Consider the following 19193-nt stretch of genomic DNA (forward strand, 5'->3'; position numbering starts at 1 on the left):
CAACTTTACAGCTTGCTCTGCTTTGAGCCACCAGTCTTAACTAGATGAGCTCCACGGCTTCCCTCCAATCTAAAGTCTTGGACTAAGGAACTAATAGACTAAGGAAAGCCTGCTTTCAAGACAGATATTCTTGCTGATGTTAAGTGACAGATGCTAGATGTGCAATTTCCTTTCAAATGTGAAAAGACCAAATTGTCATGTAAACTGTTAAGGCCTTCATATTAAATAAGAGGCAACAGACGACAAAAGTAAAATCGCACTCTCAGTTATTAAAGACCCACGCAGTACGAGATGGGTTTGTGTGCTTGAGAACAAAGTAACTACATGAAGAGCTTGTGCTACTCTAAAGTAAAATGTATAATAAAAGACAATTCTGCAAATTTTCAATGAAATTATTGAAAGATTCAAATGAATTATATGAGTATTATCACTTAAGAAAGAAGTTTCTTCATGAAGAGGCACACAATAGAAAATTTGACATTAATAGACCGTAATGTTATCTCTGAAATGAAGTAGTGTGGAACTGAAGAGACTTGACTGATTTTGCAGGGCTATGTAAGGGCTGGATTGCACAATTGTTGTCTCCTCACAGATCTCTCAGAGAGCAATACGGTCTGGTGATACAGAAAGAGAACAAAGCAAACCAGGATTACTTAGGGGAAGGACTTGAAATGAATTACTTAAATGACAGGTGAAACCCAAATTTGTGTAGGAATGCATTGATTATTAGTATGTTATAGAGAAGATGTGTGTCACTGGCAAAACATAGTGTGTAATATTTAAAAATGATGTTCCTTTGGATAGTTTTAAACTAATTTTTCATTTGCTGAATTCTTGTTGAGTTTTAAATCTCCTCTCTTCATTCATAATAACATTATAGTTACTTTGATGTGTTTATATTCATGTTCATAAACAAAAAGTTATATTATCCGGAGATAATAAAAATGCATTCTGTTTCCATAATGTCTCTGTGGAGCAGCGTGGTGATCACAAGCAAAAATGCACATTTAATCAATGAAGAACATTCTATCCTTCATTCTTAAATCAACCCCAAAGCATAATGTCCATATAAATTTTGCATGAAGCAACATTAAATATTCTGCAAAGCACAGCAATAAGTAAAATGCTGCAATAAGCTTTACACCATTTCAAGTGTTACTTCTAATGAAAACAATTGATAGTCATAGCAAGGACTAGAAGTAGCATAGCTCAAAACAGGACTTTTATTTATTTGTTTTCAAAAAGTGACTCAATAGTTCATATATTGCTTCTTATATCTTGTGAGTAACCTTTTCTATTTAAGACCAAAACATCAATCTGAAAACATTAGTACACTGATTTGCTTTTCAAATGATATTCCTTCCTAGTCATCTCTAATATCATTTGTCAAACACCACTACTGTAGGCCTGGAATTTGCTTGTCCTTGTTTTGCATCATGCATTTGGCATTTAGATGCATACAAAAATTCTAATAGCCTCCACGCCTACTGCTGCTGTATTTTTCAAAAAAGCTATTTAACTGAAGTCCTGAAAGAGTCAAATGCTCTACAGATGTTAAGGGACCAAGACCAGCAAAAGCCTTCTAGTTTAAAGTCAGATTCAATACGCTACTTGTACACAATGAGATCGATGTTTCTTGTTTCTCGTCCCCCTTCCCAATATCTTGAAAATGTCATTAGCTTTTTCAAGTTGAAATACAAAATTACTTAGTATGCTGTTAATCAAGGCCTGTTAAATTGTTTACTGTATTTCAAATGTTTACTTTGTAAGCTAAAAGCTGCACACAGCATATTGCTGTTCCTAATGTATGCACTCAGTATTCAGTTTTTGTGCCTGTCACTCCTTATTAACTGTTTATCAGCTCTTAGGAGGATCCAACACAACATCAACATTCAAAATTTAATCAGGATTATTTCAGCAGCAAGTAATGGAATGTATATGCTGGTAGCCACAAATAACACCTTCAACTTTGATTTCATATTACCATTTTTTATTTCCCTGAAGTTAAGCCTCATTCCTGAAATGCATCTTCTAAACTACAGTGCTGAGGGCTATGTTAAGAGATTAGATTTGGGTGGGCTAAGTTACAGAAGAGATAAGAGAATCAGGAGTTACGGGGAGAGATAAGAGAATCAGTTGAAATCAGCAGTCCGTACATGCACCAACAGTTTCAGAGTTTGCACTAATCTATGCTTCTCAATCTGTATACCACAGTAACATGAGACTCAAACAGCAACAGCGTAACTTGTGCTTTTCCCACAGGCAGAGGAAAAAGGATGATAATGACAAGGAAGTTTCTGTGCTCTTGCAACAGAAACCACAACCTCTCTTCTTGCCAACTGTAGCGGAGAGAGGAAAGTAGAGACACGAAAGAAAGTCATACAAAAAGCTATCAGAAATAAAGGACTATAAATTCAAGACTACTATTCTAACTCTTCTGTAGAAGGTTATTGTGGCAAATGTTTATAATGTTCACCCAGCTTTACAAAATGCTAAAACAACAGTTTCATTTAAATAAATTGGACAAAAGCTACAGTGTGCACTTCTGAGAAAAACTAAATGAATCACATAACCCAGAGGAAGAGAAGGGGTGAGGGTTAAAGTATTTCTGTGACCTTCCAATTCTTGGTTGTTTCAGGAGACAAAAAAGATTATGGTTCAAATGTGGCAGCTCAGGATGCCTGCTACGTATTCAGCTACATATAAGCAACAGCGTGGATAGAATATCTGCTGTCATTGAGACCATAAATTCATCCTTTACTAATCCCCATGTTACTCCAACATGCTCTGCGTGGTGGCATTTTGACACCATTCTTGGAAAAAAAAAAAAAGGAAAAAAAAAAGCCGCCTGCTGTCTTCTGACTTTCCTGGCAAAGAAAGTTCTCTTTTAGTTGTACTTAGGATTCTTCTATTTTTTTTCAAACTAATCCATACCAACTCCCCGTCATTCTGTATTTGGTAGAAATGAATCCATTTAATATTTTCACTACAACTATGCAATACATTTACAGCAGGATTCTCCAGACCTTTTATAGCATTGCCAGCACCAGCAGCAATGGCACCCTGGTTAGGATAGCAGCAAGTTCTGATTCAAGTTCTACTGAGGGACCTGTTGTCATATTTGGAGATTCGTGGTCTACCATATAACTCACAATCGTCACCATTAAAGTAAAAGCAAGCTCTCGAACAAAACTGCTATTCTTGTAGTCTTCAACTACAGAATTTAGTATATTTGACCTATCAAATGCAGTCATCTCAATAAAGACCCTGTTTCAAATCCTAAATGTTGACAAGCTATTTTTTTGCTCTGGCTGAAAGGGGGAAGACGACATAAATGACATAGGGTAAAACAACAGAAGAACATATATATCATACAAAAGTTGAACAAGAAATTATGTTCATAACACATATTTCTATGTACATAAAAGTACCAACACATTTATTGCTCTTTGAGCTCTGTAACTGAGAAGTAACCCAACTACAGATAACACAGATATATCACCATCTTTATCCAACAGTTTTAATGCAGTAACTAAAATCTTTCTTTTTCCATCTGGAAGAAAAGGAGAACTCCTCCATGCTTACAGCTCCATTCACACCAACCTCAGGTAAACCTTATTTACAACTATAATCAGGTTGTGGGCTGGGGGAGGAAACTAGATGGGAGAAACAGGAGGGATATACATCACAGCTCCTTTACTATGAGCTATTTCCACTACTGTCAAGAAATACTTCTGCCTTACAGATAACTTTCTATTAGCCTGACTGCAAACACTTGCTACTGCCACGGAGTCTTAGTAAAGAAATGATTTAAAGAAATTTGGCTTGTCATATATCGCCAAACACTGTCCAGAAAGCAGCTATCTCTACCTCTACTGAAGGTAAACAATACTACTCAGGAGGATATACAATGATGCTACCACCTAAACCTCATTTCTATAATGCACACCATGCAGAAGGAGCAGCTCAGTTTCATAAAACAGTCATTGGTCACTGTACCATTTGTCAGCCACAGATCTTGGAAAAAAATATAAAAACTTAGCCTGGATTTTAAAGACCACTGTAAGTAATCATATAATGTGGTGATTTGGGAAGAGTAGAATAAAGAGGGGATAACTCAAATAAAAAGTATTAATCCTTTTCTTTTGAGTAAATCATGCATTGAAGAGCTTAGTTTCTACTTTCATTTTCTTAGCTAATGCAGGAACACGATCTAAGTTAAAAGCTGCCAACTCAGACTACAGCATACTAACACACACCTTCCTGGACTGCCAAATGCCATGGCTCTATGAATATCATAATCCACTTCTGTTTTAGACAAAATCCCTAATTTATATAAAGCATACTAATTGTTCAGAATGAAAAAAAAAATACATAGAAAAGGAAACTCTCTCCCCCCATGCAGCTCCATATTCCTTCTTCTACAAATACTTCTTCAGGAAGTCCATTACCTGAGTGCTGATAGATCTGGTTCCATCTGTTGCCTCCACTGTCAAGTTATAATTTGATTTCTGTTCTGCATCAAGAGGTCTAGCGACAATGATAGTTCCAGTGCCCTTGTCCACATCAAATCGACTGTCATAGTTGCCACCTTGTTCAGGAAATGAGGAGAGAGAGAAGTTCATAAAACACAGCATCATTGTTTCATGTTAAGATCATGTTCTTTCTTTAGATGCTTAATGAAGGTGGAACTATATACACATGTACTTATATACACATTTAATTTTAAATCATTTTTCCCCCCCCGGTAATGCAGTATGGTGCTACTTACAATATTTAAAACTGATTAGTTTTGGACAAAGCTGATTTGTCTAGACAGTTAGTAGGATAGATTTTTAGACAAAATTCTCTCTTTTTTTTTTTTAATCAGAATTTTAGGATTCCAAATAGTGGGAAACTAAGAATTACCAGGTGAATTGTGATAGTTTATTTTATGAGCAGACATTCAGGATAAATAGTGAAAAACATACTTTGTATCGAAATAAATGAAAACCCCAAATCAGAAATACTGTCAAATTTATCTCTCTTGAATCAGAGTATAAATTACTATACTCATACATGAATATAGATAAGGTTGAAAAAGCTCCAATACCTCCAAAGGATACTCAGGTCAATGCAGAGTATCTGAAGAACTCATTACCTAACCCCTCCCTACTGAGGTAAGATTTCAGATGAGTGCTAAATGTTTAAATGGCCAATGCCCATGCTTTTTTTCTGAAGCAAGTTATCTTCCTTTGCCTAACTTTCAAATTTCCCTTTGAAATAACCATGGTTAAATAACCATGTGGATCAATAGCTACACTTAGTCATTTAAACATTTAATTGATCATCATCATCAAGCTATTCTGAGCAGACCATTGTGAGAATACAATGTCCATGAAGTCCAAATATTGTTAACGATGATAAATATTGCCATTTATCTACAATTGCTTTAGGCCTCTCAATAAACTGCCTAAAATGGACTAGCCAATTTTTATTTTGGTCAAGCCAGTGCTAGATATGGCAAACCAATTTCTCCTGATTATGTACACGTGTTTTTCTAATTGCATTTTACAAGGATAGCATTCAGATAAAATCTGCATACTCTGTTTATTTGTTATTTTTAAAATAGTTTTTACATGCTATGTTTTGTAAAGCATGGAATGCCTTTTAAGAAAAGCCAAGGCTAGAAGTGAGAGGGTAAAGTTCCCAGGGTTGCAAATTCATACTTAATCTAAGAAAGAACAGTAAATACTGAAATGGGCCCCCATTCAAATGTAAAAGGATTTCACCTTTAGAAGGTTCCACTGCATGACAGACATATCGGGTTGGGAAAGATGGATTGGATTCTGCTTCACTGGATTTAAGATAGTTGGTAACAATTAATGACAAACATAATCACTTTTTTTTTTTTTTAATTTCACTGAAAGCCAGTTTCTCTTAGTAGCTCTGATTCACATGAACAGATATAAACTGAATAGCATGAAACATAGCACTTTTGCTTTGAGCAGGTTTACATGAAAAAAATATTTTGGCTTTGTGCAAGATGTTAACTTCAGAAAATGAGTCTAACTTTTTATAGCTGATATGTGATACCAATTTCTCAGATGGCTAGGAAAGGAGAATTTAGTATCTCAATGGAGTAATCTCCATTATAAGGGAAGAGCAGGGTGAATGAACCTTTTCAGTTTCCCTGATACAAGGACAAGCTCTTCTAATCAACTTTATTTTCTTCCCTTTTCAAGGGAATCACAAAGACATTCCCTAATTTTTTACAGTAGTGGTGGTGGTATTAATCCGCTGAAGCAGAACTCAACCCAAACTTCTGTATCTGGTACACTGAAAGTGTGACAGCAACAGTTTTGGTTAAAACCAAAACTGGAAGCTATGAATTGATGCCGTATAAATGTAATGATGACAAAACAAAACAAAAACGAACCTGTCACAAATGCAACTGTGAGCACTTTGATTTCCGAAGGGTTAATAAAATAAATATTTTATAAATGTACGCTTTCATTTCAGATCTCATAATCTGGTAATAAATTATGTGATCTCAGCAGATACCTTCTGCTGTACAGTTCAGGTCACAAGCCATCTGAAAGATGTAAAATACTTCACTAGCAAGCTTGTCTCCTGGCTCAGCCAAAAAGAAAGAAAGCATGGAAAGCAAGCACAGAACACAAAGGAAAGCTGTCAATCAAATTAATTCATGCTATTAGAAACAGTAAAAGAGGGCAGTAAAGTGATAACCTACAAAAGTAGCTGATAACTCAACAACATGATCATATATCAAACTTTCCAAAACGCTTTCACTAAGAAAACAGCCAGAATAATTTTATTTTTTAGAGTCTGTGGATGAGTCCTGTTCTTTCCCCTTTGGAGTTTTCTGCATTTGTCTTTTTTAAAATACCATCTGTTTACTCTGTTAAGCATAAAATAAAAATACTGTAAATATTCAAACTGTGCTACATGCTTTGAAGCAGCAATTCAAAATAACACTATCATCAATTCTATTCAGATGTACACACTACTCAGAGTGCACAGCAGTTGAAACAAACTAAAAAGATTAGAAAAATACATCTCTAGTCTAGTTAACAAATTCTGCTAATTAGACCCCAGAAAATGCTATTGCTTTACTCGGTAGAAACTCTAAAGACTGGGAGCAAAGGACATCTGAGTCCTCTTCTGTTTACTGTCCTTCATCTCTGTGAACCACTCACCTCTTTCTGACAACATCCCTTTCTTCACCTTTCCTTTAATGGTCTCTATCTGGTCTACAGATGTTCTTGTTTGTTGACTGGATGACCCTGTCTGAATTGGAGCCTCCTCCTCACATTCCATCTTGGCTCACTTAAGCTGTTTTTATATTTTCTGATTTTCTGTTCCTATGTCTATGTGGATGCATGTCTGGGAGAACAGTAAAAGAACTGTCTCAGTTTCAAAATACCTCTACTGTAAATAGCTTTGCCCCTACAAGAATACAAGGAGGCATCTTTGAACCCTTTATTTCCTTTATCAAGTTTTACAGATCTCTTTCCCCACTATTTGTCTAAAAGCAAACTCTTTTTATTTGACTCTGATCTATTTGGACAAAAACTATTTTTTCCCTCCAGAACTGATTAAAAAGAATCAAACAAAAACTCTGCAAGTATTTAATACATTGACAATTTTATCAGTACTGTCACATGCTGTTCACACATGTAGCATGCATTCACGAAAGAGTTCTCTGTTCTAGTGAGTGCTTGAATGTTTTCTGAGAACACCTTCAAATATTTGGCATTTCTATATTCCTGCTGCATGTATCAGTTTTACAAATGTTGTCTTTAACTGTTGCCATTCTCAGAATCCCCTGAAACATAAGTACCAATAAAAAAGATCTTTAAATTGATTAGATTTGTAAGAAGTAATTTTTAAAAAGTTTGCCCCAACAGCTAAGAACAACTTCACACCATAATCATGGATAAAATGTTTAGTTGTAACTAAGGTCCCTTATCTCTCTTGTGAATGTGGTGGAAAATCTGAATCTTACAGGGCTATCTTAAGACCAGAAACAGTTTACTACAGATACCTCTCCTGAAACAAGGCTCTGTTGTTCAACTTGATCCTGAAATGTAACGCAGGTCAGAACTTGTTTTTAGTATCAATTATACAGTGAACACTCTGTGCTCAGTGGTTTAACGAGTAAGTCTAAAATTAAAAAAGTACTATTCATTTTGTCACCAGAGCATCTATGTATAGTCATATTACTGAATAGAATTCCACTTCCAACGGCAGAGATTAAAGTGTGTTATAATAGGAAGAATATGTAAAGAAAAAGTTTGTTGGGGTTAGGAGCACATGAGCTTTCCTTTTAGTACTGAATCCGAGGACAGCAGCAGACTGAGGGGCAGCCCAGAGGAAAAGAAATCAGTGTGAACAGTGTAATCTCTCTTTGGGTGTACTATCCCTATTTGCAGAAAAATGGCATTTTATTTCTTTCCCTATCATATAACCTTTAAGATTGATTTGATTTGTTTTAATTTCACTGACACAATATTCATAAGTCATTTCCAAAACTGCAACACAGCAAATATTTTGCAATGCAATTTTATTTTTTTGATATGTAGTAGCATTGATAAAAACAGTTGTTTTGATTTACAACAAAATAAATCCTAAGGGAAAAATATCTACTGCTGAAGAATGCCAAAACTGCATTACTTAGAAGAGCGGTTAAGAAACCAAGCTGCAATGAGCCCTCCAGTATCTCTGACTCCATGCATTTGTTTCTAATAATAAAAGCCCTTAAGGCATCCTTACCCGTTATGTCAAACCAAAGTGGTGTTCCAAGAGGTTCAACAGCTATTACGCCAATCATGTGAGCAACTGGGTCGCTTTCCATCACCGTAAAAGAAAAAAATGCTTCCTCAAAATAAATGGGCTCTGTGGGTGGGACAGGCTTTGGAATCCATTCTATGTGAAGCCGTGTAGTTGATGATTTTTGTGGACGACCATTATCTACAGCTTTAATCTGTGAAACAGACACAACTTTTAGGCTACAGAGTCATATAAATCTTTATGGCACATAAATGGAAAAGTAATAATAAGCTCCAGGCATGTTTGTTTGTGTGAGATATATCCAGAAGGGCTAAGTGTCTCTCAGAGTGCTACTTGCCCCTCATTAGCTGGGGAGCAAATGGAGAAAAAACATGTAGCACCTGACAGTAGCATAAACTGTTACCATAAATTCACTTTTATTTCGCTTTCTTCCTGAAAGAGAGTCAATGTGATTGTTTATGCTCCCTCATCCTGTTCCTTATCCGTCAAGTTCTGGAAAAGAACTGCAGCTTCTTGATTCACTTGCTCAATACAAACATTTGAAAGCATCCTTTAAAAAACAGTACCAACCCACAAAGCCATACTTCTTGATTTGTTGATGCTTTCCTTCCTCCAGATACTGCAGTAACTCATCTGCCAGCTACTGAATAAAAAGTGATGAGAATACAGATAAAAGAATATTTCACATATTCATGATATATGAGATTTTGACTCACGGAAAGGATATCATATTCCCTCGCTGCAGAAAATTTCTTTGATGAAACCACTCCAGTTTTCGGCTCAATGAAGAATTTGCCATGTTCATCACCATCTTCAATGCTGTAAGAGATCTCCGCATTGGGGCCTTCATCTTTATCTGCAGCAATAACTCGATAGATTGGCTCTCTCCTAGCAGTCCTTTCTCGTTCCGGCTTACCACGCTCTGGAAGCCTGATTTTGTAGAACTTTTGCAAAAATTGAGGCTTATTGTCATTCTCATCTAAAACCTTCACAATCACTCGTGCAACTGTTGATTTTGCAGGAATACCATTGTCTGTTACCGTTACCTGTTTTTATTAAAAAAAGATATGGTTAGTGTTCAATTCAACTACGGTCTTTCTGACAATGCTCTTTTAAAATCAGATTTTCCTATGACTGCAAAGTAATTCTCTAACTTCAGTTACATAAAGACTGTTGGGTAAAGCTATAACGGTGAATATTTAGAAAAAGAACTACAAAGAGTTACTCAGATACTATCTTAACAATATCATGCTTTATGTATGGCATGTAGGAGTTGATATATATTAAATACATTCTGCTATTTTGCAGCATAGCTATATATTAAATCTATTCCACTGTTTTGCAGCACTGTAACTGAAATATTAAATTTCTGAGTTCAGGAACAGCACACAAGTATAGTATCTTTGATAACAGCTTCACTGTAATAATAATATGTTAACATAATTTCAGCCTAGTGTTTCCTTACAACATTTGAATTTAATCATTTGATTTTACATCTCCAAGATGCAATTTATAATACTATAATTTTCAGAATTTGACTGGCCTATGCATTAAAAAACTATACTTTAAGACATAAAATCACTATCTTGTTTGAAAGAAGCTTTAAAAATAGCCTTTTAAAGCAACACACATAACAATCTATTACCATAGCCTAAATGAATTGGGAAAAGAAATGAAATCTGTTCTTCCAGCAATAGTCAAATTTTCTAATAAAAATGCCAGGAAATGAATAAGGAATCTTCTGCAATATTAACTCTAGCACTGATATGACATTATTGATATATGCATATTGAACAAAAATACAATAAAATTAAGATTTCTGTTAATTTGAAGTCAGAAAACATAGAAAAAGATGGAAATGGACCAAACTGATACAAAAACTTATATCATATGTAGCAATCTTACCTTATTACTTGACCTTTTACTATTTAACCCCTTATTGAGTAATATATTATTGGCCAATAATATAATTGCCAATAATTAACCAATAATTATTGGTTAATAAGGAGTTAAATATGTGCATCATGGGGTACAGAATAACTTGTCTGTTAACATAAAATTAATATTGCTCCATTATTGCTTAATTTTGAGCCAAGAAGAAAAATGGCGAATTTAAAGAAAATGAAGCTTGATTTAATGGCAACATGAGTTTTGAAGACATTACTGATATAAAAAACAGAATGCTAAGATATGGGAGGATGACATGAAGCTGATCTAAAATAATAGCATAAAAAATAATCCATCAAATTGGAACTCAGAAAATAGTTACAAATTGGGAATAAAAGAATGGGGCATAGTAATTACCACTATATAAGCAGGAGTGAAATCAAAGATCAATTTTAATAGCAAACAAGGAATAAACTCACCAACCCATCTGGTCGACATTTCAATGCTCAATTAATTAGCCAGATGCACAGCACTTGGCTTGAGTGGCTTATAACATTGCCCACCATTCTGTGCATTTCTGGGTTTCTTTCCAGTCTATTTTCAAAGGTGTCAACATAAAACTAACAAATGGGAAAATTGCTACTTTGGGCCATAGTGCCTGTCACTATCACACTATAGTTCAGGACTTTTGCACTGGATATTTTGCAGACTTTTATTTACAACTTTGCTAACCAGCTGGGATTCAAACTGAAGAAAGAATGAAGAATTATAAACAATACCACCAGGCAATAACCAATATTCCAAACTAGAGCATAAGCAGCTTAATCTGCTATCTTTATAGAGAATGCTGAAAGCATGAGTATTTATGTACCACTGTGGGATACTGCAACCTTAAAACAGCCTGAGTTCTATACATGTCATCTTGGAATAGTTTGCTCAGTTAATTTATCTATTTATTTATTATTTTTTGTATTGCAATATCAAAAGGCAGGGCTTTGATCTTATTGTGTTCACAGCATGACACCAAGCTGGATCCAAAATGCAAGCATGAGTGTTAGTGGACAACTGTCCATACCTTTACACTGCGAGTATGACCTCTGACAAGTTTTTGTCCAGAACAAATAGCACTCTCCCAAACGTTGCCTAGGTACAGTCAGGAATTCACCAAATTCAGGCACCACTCTCAACAGGCAACTTGGAGATAGCCAGCCTGTTCTAGGGATAAGTTATATGCATTCAAAGCCATGCTGTGCCAGGTGGCTTCGGGGTCAGAGAATGATTCACAGCTCATTTTATTTAATGTGTATGTCCAACAGAAAATCCAATACAATATGCATAGGAGCAAAAGTCATTAGATACCAATTTTACAATCAATATACATAGCAGTGGGTCACAGAAATAAGATATAAGTGACAGGAATTGCTTTTGGAAACTGACACAAGCAGATTTCAGGAGGCAATTTAAAAGAGAATAATATAGTGGCTTCACAATTTACAAGAATAACGTGTCTAGTACTAAACCGCATTTGCCAGGTAATTCACTTTGCTATTACTTCTAGCTTAGCCAGTTAATTCACTTAGCTTCTATTACTACTACACACTGCAGAGGAAATCCCACCCTATTACTACTTAAGTGAAAAGAATTCATTCAAATTCTGGTATAAAAGTTAAAATTATGATAAAAAATTGTATTAATCCAGCTTCCAATGCACCTAAGGGATAGAAAAGGCCCAGGAGGACTCTCTGTACCCCAGAGTTTTGCAAAAGAATAGTTCATGCTGTCAAGGTTTACATTCTCCAACAAATCTATACAGTTTTTATGCTTATATTTCTATCAGAAAACCTTTCTACAGGTTTCACAAGTACTGAGTAAGTCCAGATTTGCTCCGACAATTCTGGAGAAAAACTAGAGAAGTTTTAAAGCTAGTTTTGATGACTCATATTGCAGTCCTTTACCTATCATCCAGAAGGAGTGCGTAATAATGGTTCCAGATCTTAGGTACAATGTAAATATCACTGTGAATATTAAGTCTTTGTTGCTGGTGAAGGGCAATGCCATCATATTACATGACAGCAATGAGAAACTGGCGAATTCACAGTTGTCTACATTTCCTTCCAAGTTCTTTGACAGAGAAGGAGAGTATCTATTGCATAAATTCCAGATGATCAATCAAAAGTAGCTAAATAAAAGAATTGTGTCACAAATGTCATCTTCTTAGAATCTGTCATGCACGCTGTCAACAGATCTACTTAAATGATTGATGAATAAGTTATACAGAAAAAGATGTCTACTATCTGTTTGTATTCTCAATGTTGAAAAAAAGAAAACAAATCTGTGTTTCTTTCAGAGGTCTGTATTCAGTAGGGTAATACTGACTGTTTCAATAGAGCAGAAAAAAGAATCACAGTGCTCTTTCTAACAATCATGTCTTTGTACTGTTTGAAATAAAATCTTGGCTTACTGATATAAAAACAAAAAATAGCCTTTATTTGTATCGTAATTCTTAACAAAAATTCCCAACACACTATTTTAATGCATAGCTTTGTGCATTGCAATATAGTTAATGAACACAGAAACAAATTACTTCTGAAATACAGTTCTCTAAGTTCTTCATATGGTAATCAAGTATGGCATACTTAACTTTCTGTAAAAGAATAATTAACTTACAGTCACTGTTTTTCAGAGAATTAAAGAAATTATTTACCTCCAATATGTGTTCTCCCTGCTGTTCTCGATCTAGTTTTCTAGATGTGGTTGTAATTAGACCTGTAACATAAAAGAATAACTCATCAAATCCTCCAAGAAAATAATCTGGATGGGGGTTATGTTAAACCTGTAGTCACCGATATATCCAACCTCAATTTCTTCTTTGGTGGTCCCTTCCATTTTTGCAGCACTTAGCTTTCATTAAAGGAATGGTTGAGGGGTTTCCAGTCCTTAAGGGTTGTGAAAATATTCTTATCTGAAAGCTTATTATTATTGTTATCTGAAAGCTAAGCTGTAGTAGGCCTTAAGACAACAGATGCAGTTCTACTTTCCGACCCATCCGTGCATGCCTTGTTTCTGACAGCAGTGATTTATGTAGTTCTCTCACAAGAAGTATTTTTTCGAAGGGTGCTCATATACCTTATTCAAAGAGTGATTACACATACTACATAAATAATTTGAATAATCAGTTCAGTGGAACATCTGCTTGTATTTATTTTTAACAATATTAACAGAATAAGGATGACCTGAAGAGGTGCACTGATAGTGGGAAACAGGAATTTGAGTATGTGTGCATGTGGACACATCTGATAGCTTGATTTAGCAAAGTTGAAGATTCAAACAGTATTGCTGCTGGCAGTAACACAGAAGAAGGATGAGCTTTTGGTGCAAGATGTTAGATATTGTTGCAAGAGTTTGATACAAATTTGATGCAATATTAGGAAGGTATGATAAGTTTTGCTTTAAATAAGGAAAGTCAAAGAATTCAGGATGAAAAATGAATAAAATCTAAATACAAAAGGAACTTAGCTATATAATTCTCCCTAATAGTAGGCTCAAAATTTTAGCTGTTGAGTTTCATGAAAAGTAAACTCAGTCAACTTTCAGTTATAGCTGAATGGCTTGCCCATGGTGGGGGTTAAATGTGCCAGGCATGCAAATATACAAGACAGAGCTCTGTGCAAAGCCAAGCTGGGATTTACTAGCTCAGGCTAAGTGCCAAGTGAACAGTGATGGCAGTTTGTAGGGCCAACTTGTACCTGCAAACAGTTTAATGGCTTTTGTGTGGCAAAGAAACCGAGCTAACACCACTATTTGGGTTCAGTTCCCAGAAAAAATATGCTCATTAGCTCAGGTGCAGTACTAGTTCTGCCCGACTCAAGCAGTTGTCTCACAGTTGGTAAAAACTGAGCATATAATTAAGAACAGCAACATCAATAAATATTTCAATTTCACTTAAAAGAGAAAGGCCAACAGAAACAGAATTGTACACCATCTGTGCGTAGCTATCCAGTGCTTATGTCAAAACAGAATTGTAGTCTACATATTCCAACAAAACAGACAGCCTGTACTAAATAATATGAACAAAGCATCTAAGACAATATTACAGCTGTCAAATGTTCAACTGTTCTTCAAAAAATAGTTCAAATAACAACCATTTATGGTCATATCTGCCCCCTGTTTTTCAAGCAATTTGACTTGCCATTTTATCAAATCCATCATACACCTAGTATTCTGAACAAATTTCTACCATCTTCTACTTCATCTTTTTATACTTTTGCAACACATAGAAGATATGTATGCTATCCTTGCGATATCTATTTTCAGTATTATGAAATAATTGCCCTTAATTCCAAGGAAAGTATGAATGAAAAAAAAGGGGGGGAAACTGTTGTGGTAGTGCTATGAATTTAGGAGGGAGGGAGGAAAGTATGTGTCAAAGTATTAACATCCTTGGGGTAACATCTTCCCCCAGAGATTACAGAGCTGTGAACAATGACAACTGGAAATATTTACTGTCACATACGCTAAACAAAGCTTTCTCCTTATTTCCTGGCTGAGGCTGGCCAAACCACACCGCTTCTTTTTCACAGGCTCTATGGGGAGCTGCACAGAACCGTTAATTGGAAATGAACAAATGGCCAAGCAGATGCCTCATCTACTTCCATTGAGCAAAGGGACTTGTAGGTGACTTCAAGAAACCCAGACTCTCCTAACCACTCCCTTCCATCAAATACCTCTGGAGAAAGCCATCACAAGCCCTCCCATGAAGCATTAAAAGCATTAATCCCCTAAGACTCACTGGAGTTGCAAGGGAGAATGGTAAATTTCAGCACAGCCACTCAAAGACTTAGCTATTGAATACCTGTGTTGGGGAGGGGGTGTCTCTAGAGGACCAAGAATAAAGAAATTCCAGAAGAAATAACTCATTATGCTTGTGTTTTTCTGAATACACTTCCCATATTCAGTCTGCGCCCTCTGCACGATATTAGATTCCATCTCTCATGGCAGCAGCAAGCAGAGAACTGCGCACACATGAGAGCAGAAAGACGGCACCTTTCAGCAGTTTCCTACCCACTTTTTCCCCAGTGGAGCCATAAGGACTGGAACCACTGCTAATAAATGCCAGCTAATACTTTGGGAAAAAAACTTTTGCTGCAAGCACTCTAAAAAAGAATTCCATCTTGTTCCACTATTCTACATACAGTGGCTTGTTAAAGAAAATCCAATTCCATATATAATTTTTCTTAATGAAGCTGCTCAGTAGAACTCAAAAAGGTAAGCAGATAGATGAGTATCCAGTATGAACAAAATGTATAATGCTTTGATCTGTTAAATCTTCCAACCTTTTCAACCAAGCATGCCACACTGCTGTTAAAACACTTCAGGCCATTAACAGAAGGGCTTAGTCTTCACCATATATATCCTGTAAATTCAGCAGAAACTAGTGCCAACAAAGGAAATGTAACACTTCTGGATTTAGAATCACATACACATGCATGACATTCTTTGCATTTAACCCTTTACTGCTAGCCACTTTCCTAAGTGAAACTTTAGCTTGAGTGAAGTTTGTTTCAAAACAGCTTAACATTATAAAAGGTTTTATTATAGCAAACACTGAGATTTTCCTTTTTTTTTTTCCCCTCAAGTTTTTGTACATTCTAAACACCCAGTGCTGCACTGATAGATTTAATTTGTTGTTAGAGCATTTCAGAGTTACAGCCAGGATAATAAAGTCCAGCATTCCTAATCCAAGCACTATGGCTTTTCTGACTGCCCATTAAGATGGCTGGGGAGAATCTTTGGACTTAAAGTAACTCAGCTCCCCATGACAGGAGCCAACAGTCTGCTCTTTCTACTGAGAGTTAACATTCTCACATTTTTTAGATTGAGTTCCCCCTCTTTCCTGTAACAGTTTGGAGATCTCATTGCCCTCCCTTTACACACATAAATGAATATCCACACTTCTGCATACACTAAATCCCCACCTGACCATTAAATGGCCCCCAATTCCAGCCTCTGTCCCTACTCTCCTGTCCAACAAACATTCAACAAAGCCATCCTTGTCCCCATCATGCTAGTCCTATGAAACTTGCACTGCACTTTCACTAGACTGTATTCGTCATTGTCTGATCAGCTGCCTCTGTTGCCAAAACTGCTGCAAACCTCTAGCTAAGCCAACTCCTACATCTTCCATCTATGGTGATGCTTCTCAATTCTAATAAAATATTTTTAAATACTTGTCTTAAATACATGAAAGAAGGCACCATAACAGGAAAGCCGAACCACTGTCCTTAAACTCACAGCACTGTACTGTATTAGAGCAAATGCTTTACTCTTCTGCTGCTAGTCTGGGGTTGTGGTGAGCCCTGGCTACCTAGCTACCAATGCTGCAAAGCACAGAAGTGACAATGAAAGATGATTTCTAACTAATTTCTGAAGAAGTGTGTAACATAATCACTTTGGAGATCCTTACTACATGGTGTGGAGAATCTGTTCACTGTTGAATGAGAGAAATGACAGAGTGTGTTTGAAAGAGCACTGTGACAAAGCATTCCTTTTTGAAGCAAAACTGACTCACAGAGCATTGTTTTGCAGTCATATTTTCCTGTTTTCCTTCTGCGCCCTCTTATTGCACACTTCTTCTCCACTCTTGTCCCCCCCAGAACACAACAGGAACTATCAGCTCCAGTAATTTCCATCACTGTTATTCCACCTGGGAATCAGTGCACAGTAAGTCAAGATAGGTCAGGCATCCTTGGGAAAACACAAGTTTATAACAAACATTTCTAAGCTAATGATGAGCAAATGGTACCTTTAGAAAATTAATTCAATCTTTGCATTCAGTAATGTTTCAAAACTCACCTCATCAGTAACATTTTCATAACAGCAGCTGTATAATTTAGAGTCTTTGGATAAAACCACAGCTGTTATGCCTCACTAGCTGGAGAAGTACTGTAATGAATTGAAACTAACTGTAAACATCCTTGAGAAAAACAACAATAACAAAAAACCCCACACCAGGTAACAAACAATTGTATTGTTCCCCCTTCCTCCTTAGAGTTTACATTCAGGGGATATCTACTATTTGAGGTCTACTGCAAAATCAAACCAGTTACAACTGTATCCAAATACAATTTGTTTCAGTTGTTCATTTTAAACAATATTAAGCAGACAAAAATGCAAGTACAGCATTGAATTGCATAAATATAAAGAAAACTGCTACAAAAAAAATAGCACAAGGGAGCTGACATTAGTAGGGATTTATTCTATCCCACGTTTTCATCTCAGTGCCTAGTTACATCCCATTACCTCTGCATCTCGGTCCCATATCTGAAAAATAACACCTCAACAACAACTTCCAATCAATACTGAAATAGCAAACTCTAAAAAATTGCTAGGACAGTAGGTAGGCAGCACGCTAAGAATAGTAACGCCACTCTATTAGCCACATGGATCATCTCAGTGATTCTATTGGAATCTATTTTGATTAAGAATGAATTAAGTTAATTTCCCTCAAGTTGAGTCAGCCTTGGAGTGATGGCAGTCAGTATGCAATCCCCCTGTCTTTACCAGGATGAACGACCCTTCTTTGTTTCTGGTTCTCCTAGTTTCTCCTGCATCCCACTGGAGCAAGCAGCTGGGTGGGAGTTTGGCTATTAGCCAAGGCTAATAGCCAAAACCCCAAACCCCAAAATCCAAAAGACTAAAGCAGGTGCCAAGTCTGCTAGCTTCTTGCAGTGAGTTGGAGCTGATATGTTTGGTTTGAATGCAGTGTAACGGTATTTGAACTGTAGTGTACAAAAATAAATACAGCTTCTCTGATCTTTGAATGCATTGGTACTGAAGGTTTAAGGAAATGGAAAGCAGATATAACATTATTATCAACAACAACAGATACAAGACACTGGAATTAAATCTGATAAGGGTAGTCATAATTTTACAGTTACATTTTGTTGAAGAGATTTTTGTCTTCCCTGCTGAATGCAAACCATAATCAGTCTGCAGAAATGTTTTTTTCTAGACTGCTTTAGTACAACTCAATTTAAAGCTTTAGATCAATTTATTTGTAATTATTTACACTTCCATTCCCCCAGTTTGAGTTCCAAAATGGTAAATTACTAATAAATATTAAAAGCTATTATCTTGGAATCTTCTTTACAATGTCTAAAAATATCGATCAGTGTAAGAGTTTAAGTATGGATTTTAAATTTACACATGGCTCTAATGATAACCTAGTTTTGACTACTACATAACACAACCCTAACATACCGGGTCAATTACAGGATACATTCTCTGTACAGTGATGACCAATTACATCTCTTCAAGAAGCTCTTGTGCCCTTAGGTATGATATAGTAGTTTCCTCCTCATGAAAGTACTCAATGTGATCAAGTCACGTCCTAGACTTCTCTGATAAGTAAACACACTGAACTTCAAGTCTCACTGTCAGGAAGATCTCTTAGGATGTTTGGAACTGCTTTTGGTATTTGAACATTTTCTGAAAGAATGGATAAAATGATTAAT

The 19193-nt window shown here is 36.0% G+C and overlaps 1 protein-coding gene across 9 annotated transcripts in view; it reads right to left on the bottom strand.

Moving 5' to 3' along the window:
* FAT1 (FAT atypical cadherin 1) overlaps positions 1 to 19193 on the bottom strand; it is a 109076-nt gene that overhangs the window by 38548 nt on the left and 51335 nt on the right. For 7 of the 9 annotated variants that reach the window (XR_007168856.2, XM_048078315.2, XM_048078312.2 and 4 more), the window contains exons 4-8: positions 13385 to 13446; positions 9510 to 9839; positions 8776 to 8986; positions 6544 to 6612; positions 4452 to 4591 (exon numbers count right to left, since the gene is read on the bottom strand). Coding sequence is in view for 8 of the 9 variants with exons in the window: in XM_048078315.2 (XP_047934272.2) it covers positions 4452 to 4591; positions 6544 to 6612; positions 8776 to 8986; positions 9510 to 9839; positions 13385 to 13446 (812 nt within the window). In the remaining variant the exon portion in view is untranslated. The remainder of the gene's footprint in view (positions 1 to 4451; positions 4592 to 6543; positions 6613 to 8775; positions 8987 to 9509; positions 9840 to 13384; positions 13447 to 19193) is intronic. The other 2 variants (XM_048078317.2, XM_048078314.2) reach the window with 1 other exon arrangement.

This window comes from Anser cygnoides, chromosome 4, assembly GCF_040182565.1.
Source record: "Anser cygnoides isolate HZ-2024a breed goose chromosome 4, Taihu_goose_T2T_genome, whole genome shotgun sequence".
Taxonomy (NCBI): Eukaryota; Metazoa; Chordata; class Aves; order Anseriformes; family Anatidae; genus Anser; species Anser cygnoides.